At 51.7% G+C, this 27,958-nt stretch overlaps 1 protein-coding gene across 2 annotated transcripts in view; it reads left to right on the plus strand.

The window, feature by feature from the left end:
• The window catches only part of SPNS3 (SPNS lysolipid transporter 3, sphingosine-1-phosphate (putative)), a 62,605-nt gene that overhangs the window by 11,104 nt on the left and 23,543 nt on the right, over window positions 1-27,958 (plus strand). For both annotated transcript variants that reach the window (XM_074388380.1, XM_074388379.1), the window contains exon 7: window positions 5,505-5,694. In XM_074388380.1, coding sequence (XP_074244481.1) covers window positions 5,505-5,694 — 190 coding nt within the window. The remainder of the gene's footprint in view (window positions 1-5,504; window positions 5,695-27,958) is intronic.

Below are 27,958 nucleotides of genomic sequence, written 5' to 3' on the forward strand. Positions count from 1 at the left end.
AGTCCTGGGGACGCTGTCCTCTTCCCTGGAGCCCCATCCTCCCCAGGGCTTTGGTGACACTTGTCCTCTGCTGACTGCCTCTCCTCCCCCTCCTCCTTCCCCCTCCTCCTTCCCTCCTCCTCCTTCCCCCTCCTCCTCCTTCCCTCCTCTTCTTTCTTCCCTCCTCTATCCCTCTTCCTCCTCCTTCCCTCCTTCCCTCCTTTTCCTTCCCTCCTCCTCCTTCCCTCCTCCTCCTCCTTCCCTCCTCCTTCCCCCCTCCTCCTCTTCCTACCCTCCCCCTCTCCTCTCCCTCCTCCTCTTCCTTCCCCCCTCCTCCTTCTGTCTTCCCCCTTCTCCTTCCCTCCTCCTCCTCCTCTTCCTCTCTTGCCTCTGCCTCACTCCCTGATGCCCAGAGGGAGCTCCGTGTAACTTCCAGAACGTCCTTGGCTTCTCACTGCTCTGTGCCTGGGCCTCAGCCATGCCCTTTGCGCAGAACTTCCTTCCCTTTTCTCATCATTACTTACTAAGTTTTTACTTTGGCTCAGGCCCTATGCTGAACATACCTTCTTCTCTTCTCCTCTCTCTCTTTCTTTTTTTGAGACAGTCTCACTCTGTTGCCCAGGCTGGAGTGCAATGGCACAATCTTGGCTCACCGCAACCTCCACCTCTTGGGTTCAAGCAATTCTCCTGCCTCAGCCTCTCAAGTAGCTGGGATTACAGGCACACGCCACCACACCCAGCTAATTTTTGTCTTTTTAGTAGAGATCAGGTTTCACCGTGGCCAGGCTGGTCTTGAACTCCTGACCTTGTGATCTGCCTGCCTTGGCCTCCCAAAGTGCTAGGATTACAGGCATGAGCCACCGGGCCCAGGTTTTCTTTTCTTTTTTTTTTTCTTCTCTCCTCCCCTTCCTTTTCTTCCTCCCCTTCATTCCTTCTTTTATTTCTTTTTTGAGTCAAGGTCTCACTCTGTCACCAGGCTGGAAGGCAGTGGTACAAACACAGTTCACCGCAGTCTCAACCTCCCAGGTTCAAGCAATCCTCCCACCTCAGCCTCCCAAGTAGCTGGGACCACGGGTGCGTGCCACCATGCCTGTCTATTTTTTGTTTTTTGGGTTTTTTTTGAGACGGAGTTTCGCTCTTGTTACCCAGGCTGGAGTGTGATGGTGCGATCTTGGCTCACCGCAACCTCCACCTCCTGGGCTCAGGCAATTCTCCTGCCTCAGCCTCCCGAGTAGCTGGGACTACAGGCACGCGCCACCACGCCCAGCTAATTTTTTGTATTTTTAGTAGAGACGGGGTTTCACCACGTTGACCAGGATGGTCTCGATCTCTTGACCTCGTGATCCACCCGCCTCGGTTTCCCAAAGTGCTGGGATTACAGGCTTGAGCCACCGCGCCTGGCTTTCTTGCTTTTTTTTTGAGACAGAATTTCAATCTTGTTGCCTAGGCTGGAGTGCAATGACATAATCTTGGCTGACTGCAGCCTCTGCCTCCCGGGTTCAAGTGATTCTCCTGCCTCAGCCTCCCGAGTAGCTGGGATTACAGGCACCTGCCACCATACCCGGCTAATTTTTTGTATTTTTAGTAGAGACCGACTTTCACCATGTTGGCCAGGCTGGTCTCAAACTCCTGACCTCAAGTTATCCACCTGCCTCGGTCTCCCAAAGTGCTGGAATTACAGATGTGTGTCACTGCGCCTGGCTTACAAAGTATATCTTTTCATATATGGTAGGTAGCATTCACAGGTTGCAGAGATTAGGACGTAGACATCTTGCGGGGGGGTGGGGGGAGGGATTCATTCAGCCTACCCCTGAGCGGACAGAAGGCCCTGGTGTGGGGGTTCTGCACAGACCTCAGCTGTTAATATCTCCCCTGTGGTGAGGGTGAGCTCCCGGGTGAGGGTGAGCAGGGGCAGGAAGCCACAGGACACAGGATTCCAGTTCAGCCAGAGGGAAAACTTCCAACACTCAGAGCCCAAGTGGCTCAGATGGAAGGGGCTGTATGGGGAGGGGAGTAGTGAGCTTCCTGCCCCAGGGGGCATGTAAGTGGAGGTTGGGCAGCTGCTTGCCAGGGCCAATGTACAGGGGATCAGTGTAGAACTTACAGATTTTTTTTTTTTTTTTTTTTTTTTTTTTTCCTGAGACGGAGTCTCGCTCTGTCACCTGGGCTGGAGTGCAGTGGTGTGATATTGGCTCACTGCAACCTCCGCCTCACAGGTTCAAGCGATTCTCCTGCCTCAACCTCTCAAGTAGCTGGGATTATAGGCACACACCACAATGCCTGGCTAATTTTTGTTTTGTTTTGCTTTGAGACAGAGCCTAGCTCTTCCACCCAGGCTAGAGTGCAGTGGGAAGATCTCGGCTCACTGCAAACCTCCGCCTCCCAGATTCAAGCGATTCTCCTGCCTCAGCCTCCTCAGTAGCTGGGATTACAGGTGCCTGCTACCATGCCCAGCTAATTTTTGTCTTTTTAGTAGAGATGGGGTTTCACTGTATTGGCCAGGATGGTCTCAAACTCCTGACCTCAATTGATCCACCCACCTGGCCACCTAAGCTGGGATTACAAGTATGAGCCACCGTGCCTGGCCTAAATTTTTGTATTTTTGGTAGAGACGGGGTTTCATCATATTGGTCAGGCTGGTCTTGAACTGCTGACTTCAAATGATCCGCCCACCTCAGCCTCCCACAGTGCTGGGATTCCAGTCGTGAGCCACTGCGCCTGGCCGTGCTGATAGGTCTTTAAGGGCTGTCCTGGCTGTGAGAATCTGTGATGCTGGGAAGGCCCTATGTAGACGGAGGGAACTCGAAGGGCTTGGTGCTGTGGCGTGCCCTCTGGCTGTACCTCCCGCTCAGGGGCTGGTGGGGGTGCCTGTTCAGGCAGCCTGTCTGAATAATCAATCCTAAGTCTCATGAATATATCGAGAACCTGCTAAGGTCAGCTCAGACCAGGACTCAAAGGCGGCTAGCATTCCTCCGGGATTCCAGTCACCTGACTGGACTGAGCCAGACCTCGAACTGCTCAGAAGCCTGGGAAGGTTTGGAAAACACTTCTGAACTACCCAAGGACGCACATGCTTCCGTCTGGCAGGCAGAGGGCCCTGAGGCCCTGGTTGTGCCCCTGAGGGGCTGTGTGACCTCAGGCAAGTTCCTGCCCTCTCTGGGCACTACACTGTCTTCTCTACACTGGGAGGATGGCAGAGGGGAATTAACCCATTAGTCCTCAGCCTTCGAGATGGACACTTCACGGATGTTCTTAGGGGAGAAGTGGTTTTCTCATAGTACAGTTCGTTGGTAACCATAATCTTGCCTCTGTGACTGTCTTCCATCTTGGTGGGAACTATGAGAATGATAGCAGGGCGCCTGGCCATCCACACCTCTAGAAACGTTTGGCTCTAGCAGTGGATATGGCCAGGTAGCGAATGGTGGGTGGGGGGCTGTGGTATTCTGCACCCAGGAAACAGGCCAGCAGGTAGAGGGTGAGTTTGGAGAATTCCCAGTCCTTTGTGCAAAGTCAGGGCGGGAGAAGAGAGGGGAAGCTGCCTCGGTCAGCATGGACCGGTCCTGCAGGGCCATCCGTGCTGGCCGGGAGCTTGCTGGGAGGAGCACCAGCCACTGAGGCTGGAAAGACCCTGGTTAGACTGGTGTCTTCAAGAGTTCATGCTGGTCGGTCTCAGCCTTTCCTTTGAGCTCCTTTATTTGTTTGTTTTGTTTTTTGAGATGGAGTCTCGCTCTGTCACCCAGGCTGGAGTGCAGTGGTGCGATCTTGGCTCACTGCAACCTCTGCCTCTCGGATTCAAGTGATTCTCCCGCCTCAACCTCCCGAGTAGCTGGGATTACAGGTGCCCACCGCCATGCCCAGCTAATTTTTGTATTGTTACATTTTTAGTAGAGACGGGGTTTTGCTGCGTTGGCCAGGCTGGTCTTGAATTCCTGACCTCAAGTGATCCACCCGCCTCAGCCTCCCAACGTGCTGGGATTACAGGCTTAAGCCACCTTGCCCGGCCCCTTTGAGCTCCTTTAAAAGGAGGCTGGAGGTTGCAGAATGGACGAATAGGGTGATGATGTATATTCCAATCCTGGTCTGTCATTTGCCAGCTGGGTAATCTTGGCCTTGCCCTTTCTCAGCCTCACCTTGTTTGTCTGTCTGTCTGGGAATTCTAGGAGGGATCAATGAGCTCATTGCTCCCAGCAGAGAGTCAAGAAAAGACACCAAACCTGTCACTGTTCTCTAGGAATTTCCTGGCCGGGAATGAACCTGGAGACACAGAAGGTGCTGTGGGAACTGATGGGAGTGAAGGGATCAGCAAGGGAACAAAGGAAGGGCATCCACAAGGAGGCTGTGATGGGTTCTGAAGGATGAGTAGGAGTTTGGTAGGTCAAAAACTAGTGAAGGCTGTTCCTGATGGAGGAATGAAAGTATGAGGTGTGGAGTGGGGAGGGGAAGAAAAGAGAGCTGGGAGAAAATAGAGCTGGGACCTGGGGTTGATGTGAGCCAGAGTCAGATCACGAAGGACAATGTATGCCATATGGAACTGGGGACAGATCTCATGGGTGTTTGAGAGCTTGTGGAGAATTTCAGGTAGGAGGTGGGCGGGGACAAGGTCAGGTTTTTGTTTTTAATTTTACTTTTAGAGACAGGTTCTTGCTCTGTTGCCCAAGCTGGAGGGCAGTGGTATGACCGTAGCTCCCTGTGGCCTTGAACTTCTGACCTCAAGTGATCGTCCTGAGTAGCTGGGACTACAGGTACACGCTCTCAAGCCTGGATAATTTAAACATTTTTTTGTAGAAACGGGATCTTGCTGGTCTTGACCTCCTCCCACCACAGATCTGTGTTTGCAGTGCACTGGGGAGCCTGTCTGGAGGTTACTTCGGAGGGACAGGTCTCCACAGGAAGGATCAGCAAGGGGAAGCCAAGCAGAGTTGAAGTGGGTCTTGGAGAGGGCTGGAAGGGACTTCCGTCGCAGGTGCTGCTTGAGAGGGGTTTGAAGACAGGGACTGGAAGGGTGGGATTCAAGGGGGGGAGTGTGTGTTCAGGGCCCAGACGAGGGCCGGGTGCATCACGGGGGCCCAGTCAGTCCATGTGCGCTCACCTCCATTCCTCTTAGTACTGGGAGCTGGAAAGGCTGGGGCCAGAGCGGGACCCTGGAATAAAGATTTTGAGTGGGGCCGTTTTGGGTGGTGGGAGGGTGAGGGTCAATGGAGATGAGGCAGGCTGGGCCCTGGGGTGCTGGGTGATCACCTACATGGCCAGTGGGATCCCCAGGATGAGGCAGCGGATGGGGCAGGAAAGGGGGTGGGGAAGGGCGGGGGGATGTTGGTCCCTGATCAGGGTCCGCAGGCCCTGAGAGCATCAGTGAGAAGGGTGGGTAAGGCCTGGGTCAGGTCAGGGGTCCACAGCAATGCTCCCTGCAGGCATCAGATCGTGCGCTTGGGCCAAGTGACTAGACCTGGGGCTGGGAGCAGGATGAAAGGTCCCTGTGCTGACCCCACCCAGCTGACCAACCCCTCTGTGCTCTTCCCCATCAGCCTGATTTTTGGGTCACTGACCATCATAACCGGCGTCATTGGGGTCATCTTGGGGGCAGAAGTTTCGAGGAGGTACAAGAAAGTCAACCCAAGAGCCGAGCCCCTCATCTGCGCCTCCAGCCTACTCGCCGCAGCCCCCTGCCTCTACCTGGCTCTCGTCCTGGCCCCGACCAACCTGCTGGTGTCCTACGTAAGTGAGAGCCTCTGTGGAGGCAGAGACAGTGTCGGGGGTGAGGGCTTCTGTTTCCACAGGCTCACGCTGGGCCGGGCCTTTACGTACATTATGTTCTGCCTTCCTTCTGAATAGAGCTTGTAATCCCCATTTTACAGATCAGCAAAGAGAAGCTTGGCCGGGCATGGTGGCTCACGTCTGTAATCCCAGCACTTTGGGAGGTCAAGGCGGGTGGATCACTTGAGGTCAGGAGTTCGAGACCAGCCTGGCCAAGATGGTGAAACCCCATCTCTTCTAAAAATACAAAAAAATTAGCCAGGCATGGTGGCGGGCACCTGTAATCCCAGCTGCTCAGGAGGATGAGGCAGGAGAATCGCATGAACCCAGGAGGCGGAGGTGGCAGTGAGCCAAGATCGTGCCACTGCACTCCAGCCTTGGCGACAGAACGGGACTCCATCTTGGTGACGGGGCGGGGTGGGGGTGGGGATACGGGGAAGAGAAGCTTAACAGGAGTTCCACAGAACTGAGATTTGAGCCTAAGCTTTTCTGACTGTAAAAGGTGTCCTCTGAGCTCTGGGTTAATGTGTTAGTTTGAGAAAATAGGACTCATTTATTGCCAGGTCATATTGTGAGCCCAGGAAGAAATAGAGCAATTCTCCCCAGGTCACAGAGGAGGGAAGCAAGGCCCAGATTGGTTATGGCCAGTGTGGACGCTGCTTTCAGTTGATAATCACGGTCACGTCGACTGTTCTGAATCCACATTGCATCACAGCCCTTCAGGGGCCTTCAGCTGTGGCCATGCCAGCCACGTGGGCACACACGCTTCCCAGACTTTGCATGTGTCCATTTCTTCCAAAAAGAGCACCATCTCCTCTCTGGTGCATCCTGAAACCCTCCTTCTGCAAGTCTCAACTCAAAGGTTGCTTCTCCAGAAGCCTTCCCAGACCATTCTGTCCTCACGCCAGAATTCATGTTCCCACTTGGGCTCATGCTGGTTTGGGTCCCAGGAGGCGCCGAGGGTTATGGGGCTTGTCCATGGACAGGGAGTCAAAAGGGTGGAGACCAGAGCCCGAGAGTCCCGTGTGCAGCAGTGTCCCTGGCTCCTCAAAGCCCCAGCCCTGCCTGTCCCCAACAGGGGGAAGGGCCACTGCTTCGGAGAGGGTGACACCAGCCTGGAGGCAAGCAGAGGGGCCGGAGCTCCCTGCCTCTCCCAGCTCCACAGCCCTGAGCCGGAGCCTGCAGACACAGATGCGCTTGTGTGTACAGCAGGTTCACGGAGCAGGCCTGGGGAAAGGGAACCAGGCATGGCTCTGTGGTCCTCCCACCAGTTTGGCTGCATCTCCCGCCCATGGCCAGAGCCCATCGCTTCTGCAGTCACACGCAGGAGCTAAACAGGCTGTTCCCATTGAAATCGTCGAAACCAAAACTTTGGCCCTGCTTCCAAATAAAGCTGCTGCTGCTGCTGCTTTTTTTTTTTTTTTTTTGAGACTGAGTCTCTGTTGCCGAGGCTGGAGTGCAGTGGTGTGATCTCAGCTCACTGCAACTTCTGCCTCCTGGGTTCAAGCGATTCTCCTGCTTCAGCCTCCTGAGTAGCTGGAATTACAGGTGTGAGCCACCACACCCGGCTAATTTTTGTATTTTATTTTTTGACATGGAGTCTCGCATTGTTGCCCAGGCTGGAGTGCAGGGGCACAATCTCGGCTCAGTGCAACCTCCGCCTCCAGGGTTCAAGTGATTCTCCTGCCTCAGCCTCCTGAGTATCTGGGATCACAGGCATGCGCCACCACACCCAGCTAATTTTTGTATTTTTAGTAGAGACGGGATTTCACCATGTTGGTCAGGCTGATCTCGAATTCCTGACCTCGTGATCCGCCTGCCTTGGCCTCCCAAAGTGCTGGGATTACAGCCGTGAGCCACTGCGCCCGGCCCCAAACGAAGCTTCTTTCCAGGCCCAGAAACTTGCCTTGGGAAGTGGGGGGCTGCAGTTTCGTCTTGTTCCCCTTGTTCCATCTTCTACCGGCATCCCGGCACCATGCCTCCCCTGGAGATTCTGTCTCCTCCAGAGATGAGCAGGCGAGGAAGGATGGCCCAGAACGGCCATGCATTTCCTGTGTCCAGAGCTGTTTCTGCTGACTATTAGTGCCTTCCCTGTGGCAGATGCCCAGAGGCGGGGTGGGCGGGCACTTTTGTGGGCATTTTGTGGCCCTGGTTTCTGCTTTGCCCAATTCCTTGTTGCAGGGTTGCCTTTCCAGCCTGGCCTTCTTGCCGAGGCAGGAGATCCTGCAAGGGTTCCCCTCTCATGAGCACCTGTCTCCCTCCATGGTGTCCATCTGACCCCTGGAGGAGGTCAGGAAGGGAAGCCTCCCCGACTGCCACCCTGTCCCCCGCCATGACACTGCAGACTGCTCGATCTGGCATCGCGGCCCCAGGATCCGTCTCCCCTAATGCCAAATGATGTGCATCTGGATGTCCTGAGGACGCCTTCTGTGCACGCCCCTCAGGTGCCCTGTACAGGAGGTTTGGCATTTAGCTGGTGTCTAGCCAGGGGGGAAAGGCCAGCTTCCTAAGCACTGCCCTCTGTGGGGATTGTCACCTGAAGCTCCTTACTCAGCTTAAGAGTGGAACTCTTTATTATTTATTTATTCATCTTTTAGAGATGGCAGTCTCACTATGTTGTTCAGGCTGGTCTGGAACTCCTGGACTCAAGCAATCTTCTTGCCTCAGCCTCCTGAGCAGCTGGGACTACAGGCTTGCACCATGACACCCAGCTAATTTTTGTATTTATTATTATTACTACTGAGACGGCGTCTCGCTCTGTTGCCCAGGCTGGAGTGCAGTGGCACAATCTCGGCTCCCTGCAACCTCCACATCGTGGGTTCAAGAGATTCTCCTGCCTCAGCCTCCCTAGTAGCTGGGATTAGAGGCATGCGCCACCACACCCAGCTAATTTTTGTATTTTTGGTAGAGACAGGGTTTCACCATGTTGGTCAGGCTGGTCTCGAACTCCTGACCTCATGATCCGCCCACCTCGGCCTCCCGAAGTGCTGGGATTACAGGTGTGAGCCACCGCACCTGGTCAAGGGCAGAACTCTTTTAATAAATCCTCCCCCAAGCATGACTTTGATGCAGGCGGGTGGGGGCCACATAGGATAGTTCTGTCCTCCCGCCGAGTCCTGAAGGTGTGTCTGGCACCCCTCTTAAGGTGTGGGCGCTGCTTACCCCTTGCTCTCAGCCTTGGGTCCCTGCGGAAATTCCTGAAGACTAGAAAAGTCTTGTCATTCTCGTCTGCATATACTCTGATTTAGTTCTCATGACTGACCCGTTTGTGGGGAAGGTTTCTTCTTTCCTTGTTTTTTTTTTGAGACAGAGTCTCTCTCTGTTGCCCAGGCTGGAGTGTGGTGTCACGATCTCAACTTACTACAACCTCCACCTCTCAGGTTCAAGTGATTCGCCAGCCTCAGCCTCCCCAGCAGCTGAGACTGCAGGCATGGGCCACTAATTTTTCTATTTGTTATTTTTTTTTGAGATGGAGTCTTGCTCTGTTGCCCAGGCTGGAGTGCAGTGGCATGGAGGTTGCAGTGGCATGATCTCGGCCCACTGCAACATCCACCTCCCGGGTTCAAGTGATTCTCCTGTCTCAGTCTCCTGAGTAGCTGGGATTAGAGACACTCACCACCATGCCCAGCTAATTTTTGTATTTTTAGTAGAGACAGTGTTTCACCATGTTGACCAGGCTGGTCTTGAACTCCTGACCTCAGATGATCTGCCTGCCTCAGGCTCCCAAAGTGCTAGGATTACAGGCGTGAGCCACCACACCCGGCTGTTAGAGGCTTTTTCTTATGCCACTTGACAGGCTAGAAAACTGAAGTCCACGGATAGAAACAGGTGAATAGCGGGACAGACAGAACTCCAACGAATGGCCGGGTACCTGGAACCTGATACGTGGAACCCCAGTATTTTGGGAGGCTGAAGTGAAACGATTGCTTGAGCCCAGGAGTTATAGACCAACTTGGACAATGCAGCAAGACCCTGTCTCTACAGAAAATTAAAAAATGAGGTGGGCATGGCGGCACATGCCTGTAGTCCCAACTACGTGGGAGGCTGAGGCTGGAGGATTGCTTGAGCCCGAGAGATGGAGGCTGCAGGGACCTGCGATCATGCCACTGCACCCCAGCCTGGGTGGCAGAGTTTGTTTGAGACCCTGTCAAAACAAACAATCCAGCAACCTCCACCGTGGCTCTGACGCCTCCAAAGCCTGTGTCCTTCCTAGTGCACTGACCCAGGAACAGAGCTGCGTACACCCCAGGAACTAGCAAATACCTCAGTGCTTACTGACCTAGGGAGGGGGCATCACTTCTGGCTGATAGGAGCCGTGGGGGCTGGGGGGACCTGAACTTGCAGGGAGGCTGCAGCCCAGGCAGACGGAGGTCCCATCAAAGCTGTCCCTGCACCAGCCAGCTGGGGCTGGGGACCCCCTGCCAGCCCTGCCTCTGCCACTGCCTTGGTTGGTTGTGGGAGGTGGCTCCTTGGCTGGGTTTTGGGGACACAGCTGCCCCCCACCTCCTGCTGGCACCCTGCAGCCTGGCACATCTCCAGAGCTGGTTGGCTCATCTAGAAATGACATTGCGTCTTGGCTGCCAAAGCCAGCTGGAGAAACACTTATTTAGACCTGCCCTGGGGGTTGGGGCTGAGGGGCGGAAAGGCGGGCAGGGGCAGGGTGCATCCATCCTCTGGTGCTGGGAAGCTGCTGGGTCCGGCCTGGTACCCACCAATGCTGACCGCTGTGACCAGAACTCTAACCCTCCAGAGGTGCTGCATGCCGCCCCCACCCCGTGGCTCTGCCTGTGCCTCCGTAGTCTGCTTGGATGTTCTGAGCTGAGATTCAGGCTCCAGTTCCTCCTCTTCAACAAGTGTCAGTCGCAAAGCCCTTGACCTCTCCAGAGTCCACCCGCCCTTCTCCGTCCTCCCCCCGTCCTCCCTGCCCGTCCCTGGCTCATGCCTTGCTGTCTTTCTCCTGCCTCTGTCTTGTTCCAGAAGCCACCTTACTGCTCTGCGTGTCTTCCTGCTCACCCACCACAATCTGTTCTTCAGTTCTTCACAACCTGCCAGAGTGAGCTTCCTCCCTCCCTCCTCCCTCCCTCCCTTCCTTCCCTCCTCCCTCCCTTACTCCCTTCTTTCTTTCCTTTCTTCTTTCTTTCTTTTCTTTCTCTCTCTTTCTTTCTTTTTCTTTTTCTTTTTCTTTCTTTCTTTCTCTTCCTTCTTCCTTTCTCTTCCTTCTTCCTTTTTTCTTCCTTCCCTCCCTCCCTCCTTCCTTCCTTCCTTCCTTCTGTCCTTCCTTCCAGACAGGGTCACCCTGTGTTGCCCAGGCTGGTCTTGAACTCCTGGCCTCAGACGATCCTGCCCATGCTGCCTCCTGAGTAGCTGGAATTACAGGTGTGTGTCACTGTGCCTGGCTTACAGAGTGAGCTTTCTGGCACCACGACCCTTCCCTGCTCAGAAGCCTTGCATGGCTCCCTGGGGCCTCTGGGGCTAGGTCCAGCTCCTTATCCTGGTGTTTAAAGCCCCTCATGAACTTCCCTGATAACCCTGGGAACCTTATTCCTCCGCTGCAGTCCCGCCATACAGGGTCCCTGTTGATTCCCTAGGCCTGCCTCCCTCTCTCTCTTTCCCCATCCTCACTCCCTTCTCCATATGTCCAAAGCATCCTAGGCCTTCAAGGGCCTCTGTCTCTCCATGCATTCCTCCCTGTTGCCGGGCCTGACCCCCTCTCCCTCCTGTCTTTAGTACGCCCCAGCATCGTCTTCCTGGGGTGCCGGTTATGTACGTTCTGACTCCTCGCCCAGCCCTGTCTGTGAGTTTTAGCAGGGCCCAGGTCTGGTTCTAATCTTTCTCTGCACTCCAGCTCAAAGCACGGTCAGGCACACGGATGGCTGGGTGAAAGTCACTGCCGGCTGAGTGAAGAGTCGGCTGACACACTGTTTGTATTCATTTGTTTATTCAATCAATAGTGATTGAATGCCAATTAAGTGGCATACTAGTTTAAATGCTTTAGATATAGGTGGCTGGGCGTGGTGGCTCACGCCTGTAATCCCAGCACTTTGGGAGGCCGAGGCAGGCAGATCACCTGAGGTCAGAAGTTCAAGACCAGTCTGGGCAACATGTCAAAACCCTGTCTCTACTAAAAATACAAAAATTTAGCTAGGCATGGTGGTACATGCCTGTAGTCCCAGCTACTTGGGAGGCTGAGGCAGGAGAATCACTTGAACCCAGGGGGCAGAGGTTGCAGTGAGCCAAGATCATGCCACTGCACACCAGCCTGGGAAACAGAGCGAGACTCGATGTCTAAATAAATAAATGCTGTAGATATAGCAATGAGTAAAACAGATAAAAATGTCTCTCTCCTGAGGGAACTTACATTCTAGTTGGGAGAGATAGATAACAAGCAAGATATATAAGTATTGTGAATTCTATTGTAAAATTCACAGTATTTCTGATAATCATAAAGGTTTAGGAGAGAAGTGGTGTTGGGAAGGGAAATAGGGAGAGTGTGAGTACTGGGAGGAGAGGGCAGCAATTTGACATAGGGTGGCCAGAGAGGCCTCACTGAGAAGGTAGTTGTTGAATAAAGACCTGTAGGAGGTGAAGAGTGAATTATGTGAACATATGGGGGAACAGTAAGTCAGGAGTGTACCCAATGGGTACACAACAAGGTGGCTACTCTGATTAGTGCAGAGAGAGAGGAGGAGAGAGGGGGGGACAGAGAGGTGATGGGTGCCTGATGCTGGGTTCTAAGACGGGGGACATCTGGCTTTTGTCTTCCGCATCTGTTGAGATGATCATGTAGTTTTGTCCTTTGTTTGATGACTACAGTTTATGACACTGACCGATATTTATACGCTTAACCAACCTTGCATTTCGGAGATATGTTCTCCACGGTCATGGTGGATGATCATTTTTATGTATTGCTGGATTTGACTTGAGGGTACTTTGTTGAGGATTTTTTGCATGCACGTTTTGATATTGGTGTTCCGTTTTCTTGTGGTGTCTTCGTCTGTTTTGGTAGCAGGGTAGTGGCCTTGTAATGAGTTGGCAAGTGTTCCTTCCTCTTCTGGTTTTTGGAAGACTTTATGAGGAATTTGTTAATTCATCTTTAAACATTTGGAAGAATTCACCAGTGAAGCCATCTGGTTCTGGGCTTTTGTTTGTAGAAAGTTTTTTGATTGCTAACTCAATATTTACTTGTTATAGGTCAATTCAAACTTTCTATTTCTTCTTGAGTTGTTTCGGTAGTTTGTATCTTTTTAGGAATTCGTCCATTTACTCTAGGTTAATCTAATTTGTTGGCACACAATAGTTTATATAACAGTTCCTCCTAATTCTTTTTAATTTCCGCAAGGTCAGTAGTAATGTCCCCGTTTCATTCCTAATTTTAATAATTTGAGTCTTTTTTTTCAGTCAGTTTATCTAAAGGTTTGTCCATCTTGCTGATCTTTTCAAAGAACCAGCTTTTGGTTTCATCGATTTTTCTCTATTATTTGCCTTTTTTTTTCTTTTTTTTTTTTTTTTTGGACATAGGGTCTGGCTTTGTTTCCCCCAGGCTGGAGCTCCTGGCTTCAAGCAATACTTCGGCCTCAGCCTCGCCTCCCTAACTGCTGGGATTATAGGAGAGAGCCACCCCATCTGTCTGGCTTATGTTGAGTAGAATCTGGCTATTCTGGGGGCAAGGGCAGAAGTAGAGAGGAGTGAGGAGCCTATTGCTAGAATGCAGGTGAGATGATGGGGCTTAGACCAGAGGGACAGCAATGGAGGTGGTGAGAGGCAGTTGGATTACATACGTATTTTGAAGTTAGAGCTATCAGAATTTCCTGATGAATTGCAGGAAGGAATGAGTCCATCCATCCACCCACCCACCCACCCACCACTTTGCTTCTCAGATTGCAGGAACCAAAGTCCTTCCTGCAGGATTTCTGCTGTTGAAGGAGTAGGTCCTGGGCAGATAGGCTCTGAACTCTTCTTGGGAAGGGCCCATGGGCTAGTGTGTGCATGCATCTAATATGAGTGTGTGTACGTTCATTCTTGTGTGTATACATTAAAATGAACATACTAGCAGGGCACAGTGGCTCACGCCTATAATCCCAGCACTTTGGGAGGTCAAGGTGGGTGGATCACTTGAGGTCAGGAGTTCAAGACCAGCCTGGCCAATATGGCGAAACCCCATCTCTACTAAAAATACAAAAATTAGCCGGATGTGGTGGCATGTGCCTGTAATCTCAGCTACTCAGGAGGCTGAGGCAGGAGAATTGCTGGAACCCAGGAGGCAGAATTTCTGAGTGAACTGAGATCACACCACTGCAGTCTAGCCTCGGCAGCAGAACAAGACTCTGTCTCAGAATAAAACAAAAAACATGAATATACTAGCTGGGCATGATGGCTCACACCTGTGAGGCCAAGGTGGGCGAATCATTGAGGTCATGAGTTCGAGATCAGCCTGAGCGACATGCTCTCTCCCATGCCCCGTCTCCACTAAAAATATATTTTATTTTATTTTATTTTATTTTATTTATTTATTTATTTATTTTTTTGAGACAGAGTTTTGCTCTTGTTACCCAGGCTGGAGTGCAATGGCGCAATCTTGGCTCACTGCAACCTCCGCCTCCTGGGTTCAGGCAATTCTCCTGCTTCAGCCTCCTGAGTAGCTGGGATTACAGGCACGTGCCACCATGCCCAGCTAATTTTTGTATTTTTAGTAGAGATGGGGTTTCGCCATATTGGCCAGGTTCGTCTTGAACTCCTGACCTCCTTGAACTCCTGACCAATTTTTTTGTATTTTTAGTAGAGACAGGGTTTCACCATGTTGACCAGGATGGTTTCGATCTCTTGACCTCGTGATCCACCCGTCTCGGCCTCCCAAAGTGCTGGGATTACAGGTGTGAGCCACCGTGCCCGGCTAAAAATATGTTTTAAAAAATTAGCTGGGTGTGGCAGTGGGCACCTGTAATCCCAGCTACTCTGGAGGCTGAGACAGGAGAATTGCTTGAACCCAGGAGGTGGAGGTTTCAATGAGCCGAAATTGTGCCGCTGCACTCCATCCTGGGCGACAGAGTGAGCCTCCATCTCAAAAAAAAGAAAAAAAGAAAAAAAAGAGAATATACTTGTACATACAATATACATTTAGCATAAATGTACATTTAAATTTAGCATGAATAAATAAACATGCTAAATGTATGTTGTATGTACGAGTGTGTCTGTTTTAATTTGCATGCGTGTGTGTGTGCTGTTTTGTACACTGGTCTGTGCCTGGGCGTGCACACCCACGTCAGGACATGCAGATAGCTGCGTGGAATGTGCCTGTGTGCACATGTGGGCCTCCAGCTAAGTATAGCTTTTATCTTGCTACTTGGTGGCTGTAACTGCATTGTGTGGGCAGGCTGATTTTGGGTGGCACTGTGTGTCTACTCCCAGATTTCCTGAAGTAGGGCCAAATCCTGCTGCTGGTTTCATGGAAATGAGTTTTTCTGAGAATATAAAGTCCGGTCCGGGGCCTTCCCTGGGGGAGCTCACACCCTGTGGCCACCTCCAGAAACAGAGGGTTCCATCTTTCCAGGCCTCTTGGCAAGGGAAGTGGACTTCCCGGCTGTTAATTAGGGTCCAGACACGCACGCAGCAGGTCCTGGCTCATGCCGCCTTCCTTGGCCTTCTTCCCAGAGCTGCTGCCCTTCAGAGGAGAAGACGTTTGTGCTCAGAGGAGGGACCGCGCCCACGGCAGGGGCTCCACTGTCACTGACCTGGTGGCTGGAGGATGTGGGTGCACGTTGGCGGTCCCCCTCAGGTGGGCTCTGTGGTCAAGGTAGAGGGTCAGGAGTGGGGCATGGGAGAGGGCAGGTAATGAATTGCCTGAAAGACCTGAAAGACATCATTCCTTCTTCTTCCCTTACCCGATGTGTGACTTGTGTGACCTAGGGCAAGATCTGGACCTTGCTGAGCCTCAATTTTCTTTTCCTTTTTTTTTTTTTTGAAATGGACTTTCGCTCTTGTTGCCCAGGCTGGAGTGCAATGGCGCGATCGTGGCTCACTGCAACCTCTGCCTCCTGGGTTCAAGCAATTCTCCTGCCTCAGCCTCCCGAGTAGCTGGGATTACAGGCGTGCATCACCATGCCCGGCTAATTTTTGTATTTTTAGTAGAGACGGGGTTTCACCATGTTGGCCAGGATGGTCTTGATCTCCTGACCTCGTGATCCACCCGCCTCGGCCTCCCAAAGTGCTAGGATTACAGGTGTGAGCCACCGCACCCGGCCTGCTGAGCCTCAGTTTTCTTAGCAATAGAATGGGAGTGCTACTCCTTACCTCTCGGTTTCATGAAAGAGGTAAGTGAACTTTGGAGCCTGTTCTAATTGCTATGGCGATGCCACAAAAAGTAATGTCTTAAAATGACAGCAAAACTTATTTTGCTCACAAATGTGCAGTTTGGGCCAGGTTTGAGAGCAAAGAGGTTGATATCTCTTTTCCACCTGGTATTAGCTAGGCAGGACGAGGGTGAGGGGCTGGATCACCAAAGGGGTGGGGCCTGCCTGGCACAGGATGCAGCTATTGACTGAGACCTCAGCAGAAGCTATAGGCTGGAACTTCTGTCTGTGGCCTCTCCGTGTGGTCTGGGCTTCCTCACAACATGGTGTCTGGGTTAAACAAGGACTAATGTCCCGAGACAGAGGGCCAGGTGGAACTGTATTGCCTTTTATGACCTACCCTTGAAAGTTACCATGAATGTAACTTCATTCTCTGCATTCTACTGCATTCACTTTTTTTTTTTTTTTTTTAAACCTGAGCACAACTACTTCCTGCTCCAATTAATGGGACAAATAAATGAACTCTAGGCTGGCGCGGTGGCTCATACTTGTGATCTCAGCCCTCGGATTACCTGAGATCAGGAGTTCAAGATCAGCCTAGCCAACATGGCGAAACGCCCTCTCTACATAAATACAAAAATTAGCCTGGCATGATGGCAGGTGTCTGTAATCTCAGCTACTTGGGAGGCTGAGGTGGGAGAATTACTTGAACCCAGGAGGCAGAGGTTGCAGTGAGCCGGGATCACCGCCAATGCACTCTAGCCTGGGCGAGAGAGTAAGACTCCATCTCAAAAAAAAAAAAAAAAAATCAAAAAACAAAAAAGAAGACCAGGTGCGGGGGCTCATGCCTGTAATCCCAGCACCCTGGGAGGCTGTGGCAGGTGGATCACGAGGTCAGGAGTTTGAGACCATCCTGGCTAACATGGTGAAACCCTGTCTCTACTAAAAATACAAAAATTAGCTGGGCGTGGTGGTGAGCACCTGTAATTCCAGCTACTCAAGAAGCTGAGGCAGGAGAATCTCTTGAATCCGGGAGGCAGAGGTTGCAGTGAGCTGAGATTGCGCCTTTGCATTCCAGCCTGGGTGACAGAATAAGACTCTGTCTCAAAAAAAAAAAAAAAAAAAAAAAAAAAAGGCTGTGTGCAGAGGCCGGGTGCAATGGCTCATGCCTGTAATCCCAGGCCTTTGGGAGGTCGAAGCAAGAGGATCACTTGAGGTCAGGAGTTTGAAACCAGCCTGGCCAACATGGTGAAACCCAGTCTGTACTAAAAATACAAAAATTAGCCAGGCGTGGTGTCTCGCACCTGTAATCCCAGCTACTTGGGAGGCTGAGGCAGGAGAATCGCTCTAACCTGGGAGGTGGAGGTTGTAGTGAGCCAAGATCATGCCATTGCACTCCAGCCTGGGTGACAGAGTGAGATTGCCGCTCAAAAAATAAATAAAATAAAACAAAATAAATACCATAGCATGTTAGATGGGGACGAGTTCTGTGGAGAGCAGCAGCAGGGAAAGGGGACAAAGGGAGTGACAGGGCAATACAAGCAGCCAGGGGAGGCCTCACTGAGACGGTGGCATTCCAGAAGTGAGTGTGGGAAGGAGCTGTGTGGGTCTGGGTTGGGGTGGGGGCGGGGAAGGGTGGTCCCTTCGAGGGGAGCTGCCTGCGCAGAGGCCGTAAGGGAGAACACGTGTCTGCTGTGTTGGGGAAATGTGACCGGAATGCGGTCAGCCAGGGAGCAGTAGTGGACTGTGACCTCTGATGGGGGAGGGAGTGTGGGGATTACGGAGGGCCTTGTACATATATTCCCTCTGGCTTCCAACGCCAGTGAAAGGGGACGCCACCAGAAAGTGTCCAGTGCAGAGGTGAGAAGTTCTGACTTGGGGTGATAAAATCACCCCAAAACTTTTAGTGGCTTCAAACAATGCCCAGGCCGGGCACAGTGGCTCAAACCTGTAATCCCAGCACTTTGGGAGGCTGAGGTGGGCGGATCACGAGGTCAAGAGATCGAAACCATCCTGGCCAGTGTGGTGAAACCCCATCTCTACTAAAAAAAAAAAAAAAAAAAAAAAATAGCTGGGTGTGGTGGCGTGCTCCTGTAGTTCCAGCTACCTTGGCGGCTGAGGCAAGAGAATTGCAAACAAACAAACAAACAAACAAACAAAAACAACAATGCCCAGTTATGTCCAATTTGGTGGCTTGGCTGAACGCTTCCTGCTGCTTTGCCCGCACCCACTCACGCGGCTGCTTTCACCTGGACAATTGCTGCACTAGAAGGTCCACGCCGACCTTGCTCCCCTCTGGCTGTCCCCTGGGTCCCCTTCATTTTTCTCCGTGTGGCCCTTCATCCTCCACCAGGCTAGATCAGCTTCCTTACATGACCATCTCAGGGCAATGCTCAAGAAAGCAGAAGTGGGAGTTGCAATGTGTGTTACCCCCCAGGCCAGGAACTTGAAAAGCATCACTTCCACCTGATTTTATTTGTCTATCATCTATCTCTCTATCTATCTATCCATCCATCCATCCATCCATCCATCCATCCATCCATCCATCCATTTGTTTTAGACAGAGTCTCACTCTGTAGCCCAGGCTGGAGTGCAGCGTTGTGATCTCGGCTCACTGCAACCTCCGCCTCTCTGGTTTAAGTGATTCTCCTGCCTCAGCCTCCCGAGTAGCTGGGATTACAGTAGCCACCATGCCCAGCTAATTTTTGTATTTCTAGTAGAGATGGGGTTTCACCGTATTTGCCAGGCTAGTCTCGAACTCCTGACTTCAAGTGATCCACCTGCCTCGGCCTCTCAAAGTGCTGGGATGAAAGAGTGAGCCACCGCGCCCGGCCACTTACACCTGATTTTATTGGTCAAAGCAAGGTATAACGCCAGCCCGTTTACCATGGCAGGGGCCTTCATACAAAGGAGTGAATGTCAAGAGGCCTGATTAATTTGGGGCCATTTTGTAGCTGTGGACCACGTGGTTTAACAGGCGCTCTCTGGCTGCCAGGTTGAGAATAGATGAAAGAGGACAGGCTGGGCGTGGAGGCTCACACCTGCCATCCTAGCACTTTGGGCGGCTGAGGTTGGAGAATCCCTTGAGCTTAAGCTCAGGAGTTTGAGACCAGTCTGGGCCACATAGAGAGAAAAAATTAAAAGACAAACAAAAAAGAAATTAAAAAGAAAAAAAGATGCCAGGCATGGTGGCTCACACCTGTAATTCCAGCACTTTGGAGGGCCGAGGCAGGCAGATCACGAGGTCAGGTGTTCAAGACCAGCCTGACCAACATGGAGAAACCCTGTCTCTACTAAAAATACAAAATTAGCTGGGCTTAGTGGCACATGCCTGTAATCCCAGCTACTCGGGAGGCTGAGGCAGGAGAATTTTCTGATCCCGGGAGGCGGAGGTTGTGGTAAACTGAGATTATGCCACTGCACTCCAGCCTGAACAACAAGAGCGAAACTCTGTCTCAGAAAAAAACAAAAACAAAAACCAGAAATTGAAAAAAAAAAAAAAAAAGACAAAGGCAGAAACAAGGAAATCACTCAGGAGGTTTTCTAGTAATCTAGGCAGTTGATAGTGACGGAGGAAGTGTGGAGAAGTGGTCAGATTCTGGGTGTATTTTGGAAGTAGAATTACAGGACTTCCTGAGAGACTGGGTGTGAAGTGTGAAAGGGAGGGGTGTGGGGTGACTTCAAGGTTTTTGCCCCGAGCAGCTAGAAGCGTGGACTTGCCCCTTCCTGCGGTGGGAAGACTGAGGGAGGGGCAGGGCGATTCATTGTGGAGAGGTCATTTTAGACATGGTAAATTGAGGTACTTCTTAGGACGTTCAACTGGACCTGTTTTCATTTTTTCTTTTTTTTTTTTCTGAGATGGAGTTTTGCTCTTGTTGCCCAGGCTGGAGGACAATGGCATGATCTCAGCTCACTGAAGCCTCCACCTCCGGAGTAGCTGGGATTACAGGCCCCTCTTGCACCAAGCCCGGCTAATTTTGTGTGTTTAGTAGAGACAGTCTCACCCTGTTGGCCAGGCTGGTCTTGAACTCCTGACCTCTGGTGATCTGCCCGCCTCAGCCTCCCAAAGTGCTGGGATGACAGGCGTGAGCCACAGTGCCCCGCCTTGGACCTGTTTTCTAAGACAGGGTCTCGCTCTGTCACCCAGGCTGGAGTGCAGTGGTGCGATCTTGGCTCACTGCATCCTGGACCTCCTGGGCTCAAGAGGATCCTCCCACCTCAGCCTCCTGAGTAGCTGGGACTACAGGTGTGAGCCACCATGCCCAGCTAATTTCTGTATTCTTTTGTAGAGATGGGGTTTCACTATGTTACCCAGGCTGCTCTTGAACTCCTGGGCTTGAGTGATCCGCCTGCCTCGGCCTCCCAAAGTGCTGGGATTACAGGCATGAGCCACTGTGCCCGGCCTCAACTGGACATATTAAGAGACAGTTGGGCCAGGTATGGTGGCTCCTGCCTGCAACCCTAGCACTTTGGGAGGCCAAGGCAGGCGGATCACTTGAGGTCAGTAGTTTGAGAGTAGCCTGGCAAACATGGTGAAATCCCATCTCTACTAAAAACACAGAAATTAGCCAGGCATGGTGGTGGGAGCCTGCAGTCTCAGCTATTCAGGAGGCTGAGGCAGGAGAATCACTTGGACTTGGGTGGAGGAAGTTGCAGTGAGCCAGGATTGCGCCACTGCACCTCAGCCTGGGCAACACAGCAAGACTCCATCTCAAAAAAAAAAAAAAAAAAAAAAAAAAAAAAAAGCAATTGGGTATGTATGAGTCTTGGAGTTCAGGAGAGAGGGTCTAAGTTGATTATTTAAAGCCATGAAACCAAGTGAGGTCGCCAAGGGCAGGAAATAGACCTGAAGCTTGAGCTTGGAGGCAGTCCACACGTCAGTCAAGGGTGTGTGTGCGCAGTGCCGCCGTGGTGAGGTCGAGGGTGGGGCCAACAACTCACTCTAGCATGCTTTTATATTTTTATGGGGGACACTAAAAAAAACAAAACAAAACAAAAAAAGCAGAAAATCACAGAGAAGAAAATAACAGCTATTCACATTTTCATCCACAAGAATGAATGATTCTTACCGTTTTGGCCTTTTTGCTTCCGTATTTCTTATTTAATTAGGTAAACATCATTCTGTATCTGTCTCTATACATTCAAAGGCTTATGGTTAGGTAGAAATAGTTTTATTAAACTGAGGTCATATGGCAGTGCAATTTTAAAAAACAGAATTATTGAGGTATAATTCATACATCAGGCCAGGCGTAGTGGCTCACGCCTGTAATCCCAGCACTTTGAGAGGCTCAGGCGGGTGGATCACTTGAGGTCAGGAGTTCGAGACCAACCTGGCCAACATGGTGAAACCCCAACTCTACTAAAAATACAAAAAATTAGCTGGGTGTGATGGTGGGCTCCTGTAATCCCAGCTACTTGGGAGACTGAGGCACGAGAATCACTTGAACCTGGGAGGCGGAGGCTGCAGTGAGCTGAGATCACGCCACTGTACTCCAGCCTGGGCGACAGAGCGAGACCCTGTCTCAAAATGATAGTAATAATAATTCATGTATCAGACGATTCACCCAGTAAAGTATATAATTCACTGGTTTTTAGTACATCCACAGAGTTGTACAACCATGACCACATTAATTTCAGAACATTTTGCTCACCCTAAAAATAAATTTTGTGCCTATTAGCAGTCACTCCCATTTCTCTTCAATCTATCTCTCTGCACCCCAGCCCTGGCCCTAGGCAGCTGCTAAATCTACTTTCCATCTTTATAGATTTGTCTATTCTGGATAATTCATATAAATAGAATCATATAATATGTTTAATTTATATGAATCCACTTGAAGAAATCAAAGGAATTAAGTTTGAATTAATTGTAAAACTTAATTCAGTTTTACAATTAAGTGGACGTATTGATGAATACTATCTATGAAAGAGGACACCAGCCTTCTGATACGTCCTTTCTCCCTCCTCTCTCTGACCTTCTGATTTTTGTTAGTTATCTTATTATTTTTACTTTTTCTAGATGTAAACCATTCACAGTCTGTTTTTTTTGTTTTTTTTGGTTTTTTTTTGGGATGAAGACTCACTCTTGTTGCCCAGGCTGGAGTGCAATGGCGTGATCTTGGCTCATCGCAACCTTCGCCTCCTGGATTCAAGAGGTTCTCCTGTCTCAGTTTCCCGAGTAGCTGGGATTACAGGCATGTGCCACCACACTCAGCTAATTTTGTATTTTTAGTAGGGACGGGGTTTCTCCATGTTGATCAGGCTGGTCTCGAACTCCTGACCTCAGGTGATCCGCCCGCCTATCCCCCTCAAAGGCTAGAGAGTTTATTTTCCTTTGGTTCATTTATACGCAAGATTGTCTCTTCTTTGATATTTGTTTATTTATTTATTTTGAGATAGGGTTTTACCCTGTCACCCAGGCTGGAGTACAGTGGTGCAATCACGGCTCTCTGAAGCCTTGACCTCCTGGGCTCAAGTGATCCTCCCGCCTCAGCCTCCTGAGTAGCTGGGACCACAGGCATGCACCACCACGGCCGGTTAATTTTTGTGATTTTTGTAGAGACAGGGTTTCTCCATGTTGTCCAGGCCGGTCTCAAACTCCTCAGCTCAAGTGATCCAACCGCCTTGGCCTCTCAAAGTGCTGGGATTACAGGCATGTGCCACTGTGTCCAGCCTGAATTAATATTCTCATCGCATTGTTTTATAGCTTGAAGCAAATACAAGATTTCCTTCTGCTCCTTCTCTTATCACCTATTTTTAAAGTTGGATTTTTTCTCTCTGCCTCCCTCCCTTCCTTCTTTCCTTCCTTCCTTTTCTACAATATGTCTCCATAGTTTGCGTGCTGAATCCTTTCTTCTGAGCTGGGTGTGGGCAGCTCTCAGAAGCTGGATGTGCTTTCTGTAGTGTGGGTGACTCTTGTCTTTGACTCTGCCTGCCTTCTCTGTGATCACTCCATTGTCCAAAGGGGATGCAGTTTGCTTGAGTCTGGGCTCTGCAGGCTTTTCTGCTGCCGGAGGGAAATGCAGGGCTCAGGCAAATGAGGAGTCTTTGTCAAAACACCCGGGTCTGCTCTGTCTTCTGGGATTCAGGTAAATGCTCTCTAACACGGTTCATTCTACTTAATTACTGGGTGCATTCCCTTCTGAGATGGGAGGTGCCCCCGGGCCTTGAGTGGAGTCAGTGACTGGAGTCCCTGTTCCCCTTCTCTGTTTTTAGCCTCTGTCCCCAGCAGCTTTCCCTGCTGGCTGTCAGTCAGGGACTGCTATTCAGTTTATTTCCCTCCAGAGATGAGGGTTTTGGTGAACGGCTTTGGGGAGGGGAAGCTGAGAAGGGTAATACTCTCTTCTACAGAATCATCTGCTCTTTTGCTCAGTGGCCTTTTTTTTTTTTTTTTTGATCTTGCTGTTACCCAGGCTGGAGTGCAGTGGTGTGATCATGGCTCACTGCAGCCTCAACCTCCCAGGCTCAAAGGATCGTCCTCTCAGCCTCTGGAATAGCTGGGACCACAGGTGCATGGTGCCGTGCCCGGCTAATTTTTAAAATGATTTGTAGAGACAGGGACTCATTATGTTGTCCAGGCTGGTCTTAACTCCTGGGCTCAAGTAATCCTCCTGCCTCAGCCTCCCAAAGTTTGGGATGTTGGGATTACAGGTGTGAGCCACTGCGCCTGGCTGCCAGTATTGAATGTTTATTTCACTAGGTTTTGTTCTTTTCTTGGAAAAAAAAAATCACTTTTTCTGGCAATGTTTTGCTCCTGTGTGAGAATTTAAGTCTGTGATGCAATATTCAATCCTCCTTCTTTGTCAGCTCTGTCTGGGGCAGACTTAATACCCAAGCCTCCTCCGTCATGGACCAAGTCTTTGCCTGAGCCATTCAGAACACAGGCCCCAGGTCACAGACCTGGGGACAAGATCCCAGGGGATCTCAAAGGCCACTTCTTGCCCAACTTGATCATAGCTCTGAGTTTCCTCCTTGCCCATGGAGACGTGGCCAGCACTGCACAGGACAGAGCCAGTGTGGCTGTCACTAGGCCTTTAGATCCAGGAGGGGACACTGCCTTTCCTGAAGAGCTGGGATTATAGGTATCCACCACCACACCTGGCTACTTTTTGTATTTTTAGTAGAGAAAGCGTTTTACCATGTTGGCCAGGCTGGTCTCGAACTCCTAGCCTCAAGTGATCTGCCTGCCTTGGCTTACCAAATTACTGGGATTACCGGTAGGAGCCACTGCGCCTGGCCCCTTCCCACAGTCTTAAAGACTCCTGAGTGAGGACCTGGGATGGAGGCCTGATATCTGTCCATAGGGAGCTTGCAGGTTGGTTGGCAGAGATCAGCTGGGATGTGGCCCACCACAGCTGTTGTCAAGGGTCAGCCCAGGATTCAGGGGATGGCTGTGGAATCTGTTTTCTGGTCCCTGGAGTGGTGTGGGAAGCTGGGCCGTGTGAGCTCCCCAACTCTGGGGAGCGTTCCTACCACTTCCCAGACTTGGTCCTTAGGGGGCCTCTTAGACAAGCCCCTTCTTCTTCTTCTTCTTCTTCTTTTTTTTTTTTTTTTTTTTTGAGACGGAGTTTCGCTCTTGTTACCCAGGCTGGAGTGCAATGGCGCGATCTCGGCTCACCGCAACCTCTGCCTCCTGGGTTCAGGCAATTCTCCTGTCTCAGCCTCCTGAGTAGCTGGGATTACAGGCACGCACCACCATGCCCAGCTAACTTTTTTGAATTTTTAGTAGAGACGGGGTTTCACCATGTTGACCAGGATGGTTTCGATCTCTTGACCTTGTGATCCACCCGCCTCGGCCTCCCAAAGTGCTGGGATTACAGGCTTGAGCCACCGCGCCCGGCCTTCTTCTTTTTTTTTTGAGACAGAGTTTTCCTATTGTTGCCCAGGCTGGAGTGCAATGGCATGATCTTGGCTCACCGCAACCTCTGCCTCCCGGGTTCAAGCTATTCTCCTGCCTCACCCTCTCGAGTAGCTGGGATTAAAGGCATGTGCCACCATGCCCGACTAATTTTGTATTTTTAGTAGAGATGGAGTTTCTCCATGTTGATCGGGCTGGTCTTGAACTCCTGACCTCAAGTGATCCAACCGACTCAGCCTCCCAGGGTGCTAGGATTACAGGTTTGAGCCATGGCGCCCGGCTGGATAAGCCCTTTCTATCTGGCTTTCTGAGCTGGAGTAATCGGGCCCTACCAGGGGCTGTCTGAGAGGGGCTGAGACAGGTCCACTCACCCTTCCTCTGACGGCCCCACCTCTCTGCCAAGATTTAGCTGGTGTGTCTTGGCTGGCCTCACAGCCCCCAGGAAAGCTCACAGTCTCAGCTGAATTCTCTGGGAGGGCGCGAGGGTTCTGCTGCCTTCACTGCCTCACTCCCCACCTGCCTACCCCCCGGCTTGTGGGGCTGCTGCCGGCCCCTGGAAGCCAGGCGGTGCCTGTGTGCCATGATGCCAGTCCTTGCAATTACAGATTGGCAAGCCCAGGGACAAAGCATGCCAGCCGGGTGCAGCAGCTTGCTAGCGGCTGGTCTGTGTCCTGGCTCAGTGAAGAGTTGGTCTGGGAGGGAGGAGGCTTGGGTCTCAGCTCTGCCCTGGGCACAGCCAGCCCCTGGGGGAGGGTGGCCTGCTCCCTTCTTGGCAGTTCAAGATCAAGATGAACCAAGATTGAAGGCACTGCCCCTGCCACCCCATTGGGGCTGACCCTTTCCTCCTGCCTCCTCCTCCTGCCTAGCTGTGTGTGCAGGTGGACATGAGGAGCGCTATGTACATGTGAAGGTGTAAGTGTGTGCACAGCCACTCTTCATGGGTGTGTACAAGAGTGAGGACACAAGCGTGTGTGTGTGTGTGTGTGTGTGTGTGTGTGTAAGCATAACTTATTATGCTTATCATGAGACCACAGGTACGCACGGGTACATGCCAGGCTGTTATTTGACAAGGGTGCCCCAGAGAGCCTGTGCCAGCGTTGATAGCCATCATTTTTTTGGTGCCCTTGCTGTGCATGCTTTGATATTTGTTTTTGTTTTGAGACCGAGTTTCTCTCTTGTCTCCCAGGCTGGAGTGCAATGGTGCGATCTCGGCTCACTGCAACCTCTGCCTCCCAGGCTCGAGCGATTCTCCTGCCTCAGCCTCCCGAGTAGCTAGGATTACAGGCATGCGCCACCACATTGGCTAATTTTGCATTTTTAGTAGAGACAGGGTTTCTCCATGTTCATCAGGCTGGTCTCGAACTCCCAACCTCAGGTGATTGCCCGCCTCGGCCTCCCAAAGTGCTGGGATTACAGGTGTGAGCCACCATTGCCCAGCCTGCTTTGATATTTGGAATGGCTCCCCGTTACCTCCGTATGTGTGTGGTCGTGGCGTGTGAGTTCTTTGTGTGTGTCTTGGGTTGTAGGTGCGTGTGTGGAGTGTGCTTGTGTGTCGAAGCTTGTGTGCCCATGTGAGAGGCCTTGGCTGTGCCTGTGTCTGGACATGCTCGTGCAGCCACACACGTGACCGTGTGAGCATGGGTGCCTATGTGAGAGGGTCTCTGCGGCAGGGGTAATCAAAGCCAGGGACATTCATCATCAGTTTCTTAGCTTGAAGGGAAATTCTCTCAGTCTAGAATGGCAGAGGCCAGGGGCGGAGGGACTCCCGCCTTCTCAGGCTCCAGGCAGGGTTCCCAGGCCCTATCTCCCAGGGGAATCTAAGTCAGGGTGCAAGGAGGCCGCACTGACTCTGAGGAGCCAGGGGCAGAATCAGATTTCTCTTTCGGAAGTCCCCTCTGGGGCTGGTGTCTGGAGGGATGATGGGGCCTGGGAAACTGGGGAGGAGACGCCCGGGGGAGGCCTGGAGTGCACTGGCCAGCAGCCGTGGGCAGGAGGAGGAGGCAGATTTGAGGAACGGGCAGGATGCAGAATGGACAGAAATCTGAGATGGAGGGGTGTGAGGGTGAGCAAGGCAAGTAGGACCCCACCCCCAGCACCTGGCCTGGGTGATGGGGGCCAGGCGAGATTCCTGAGCCAGAGGATATCCGCTCCGGCAGCTCGCTGGTGACCTGTCTGCACCTGGGGTTGTGTCGTGTCCTGGCTCAGCCACAGTGGGCAGGAACACAGATGTTTGGGGACAGGGGAGAGAATGAGTTTAGGCAGCTGTTGAGTGGGAGGTGCCTGTGGCTGTCCAGGAGGGAGTGTCCAGATACCCAGGTAGGAGTAGCTTTGAACAGTCAGCTGAATCCTACAAACCAGGGCCCTTTTTATGTGCTTGCTTTGCTTTTCGGTGGTGGAGCCCAGGTTTGAACTGCTCATGGAGGTCCGGGCGTGGTGGCTCCCACCTGTAATCCCAGCACTCTGGGAGGCTGACGCAGACAGATCACAAGGTCAGGAGTTCGAAACCAGCCTGGCCAACATGGTGAAACCCCATCTCTACTAAAAATACAAAAACTAGCCAGGTGTGGTGGCATGCGCCTGTAATCCCAGCTACTCAGGAAGCTGAGGCAGAAGAATCTCTTGAACCCAGGAGGTGGAGGTTATAGTGAGCCGAGATCATTACACTGCACTCCAGCCTGGGCAACAGAGCTAGACTCTCTAAAAAAAAAAAAAACCTGCCCATGGAAGCCACTGAACTCTAGGAGCCGGTGGTGTAGACTGGTCTATGAGGAGGTCCAGTATGAAGCAAGGTCACCAGCTTCACATGCAGGGGCTGCTGGTGCTGGAGGGCCCTGGGCGAGCATCTGGACCACCCCAGCGTTGTACCATTGGGGAAACCAAGGCTCAGAGGTGGGGCTTCCCCAGGCCCACGCAGCAAGGCAGGGTGGGGCTGGGCCTGTCCACCGCGGTAGGTCACACCCCTTGGCTGTGGAGCCCCTCCTGGAGCTGAGTCAGCCCCGGTGGCCGCTGCCCCGGAGACTCTGTAATTACAGGATTAGGAGGTGGCCTCTCCGCAGCTGAACCCTTTGCCCCTCAAAGCCGCCAA

This window comes from Saimiri boliviensis, chromosome 17 (genome assembly GCF_048565385.1).
Source record: "Saimiri boliviensis isolate mSaiBol1 chromosome 17, mSaiBol1.pri, whole genome shotgun sequence".
NCBI classification, from domain to species: Eukaryota; Metazoa; Chordata; class Mammalia; order Primates; family Cebidae; genus Saimiri; species Saimiri boliviensis.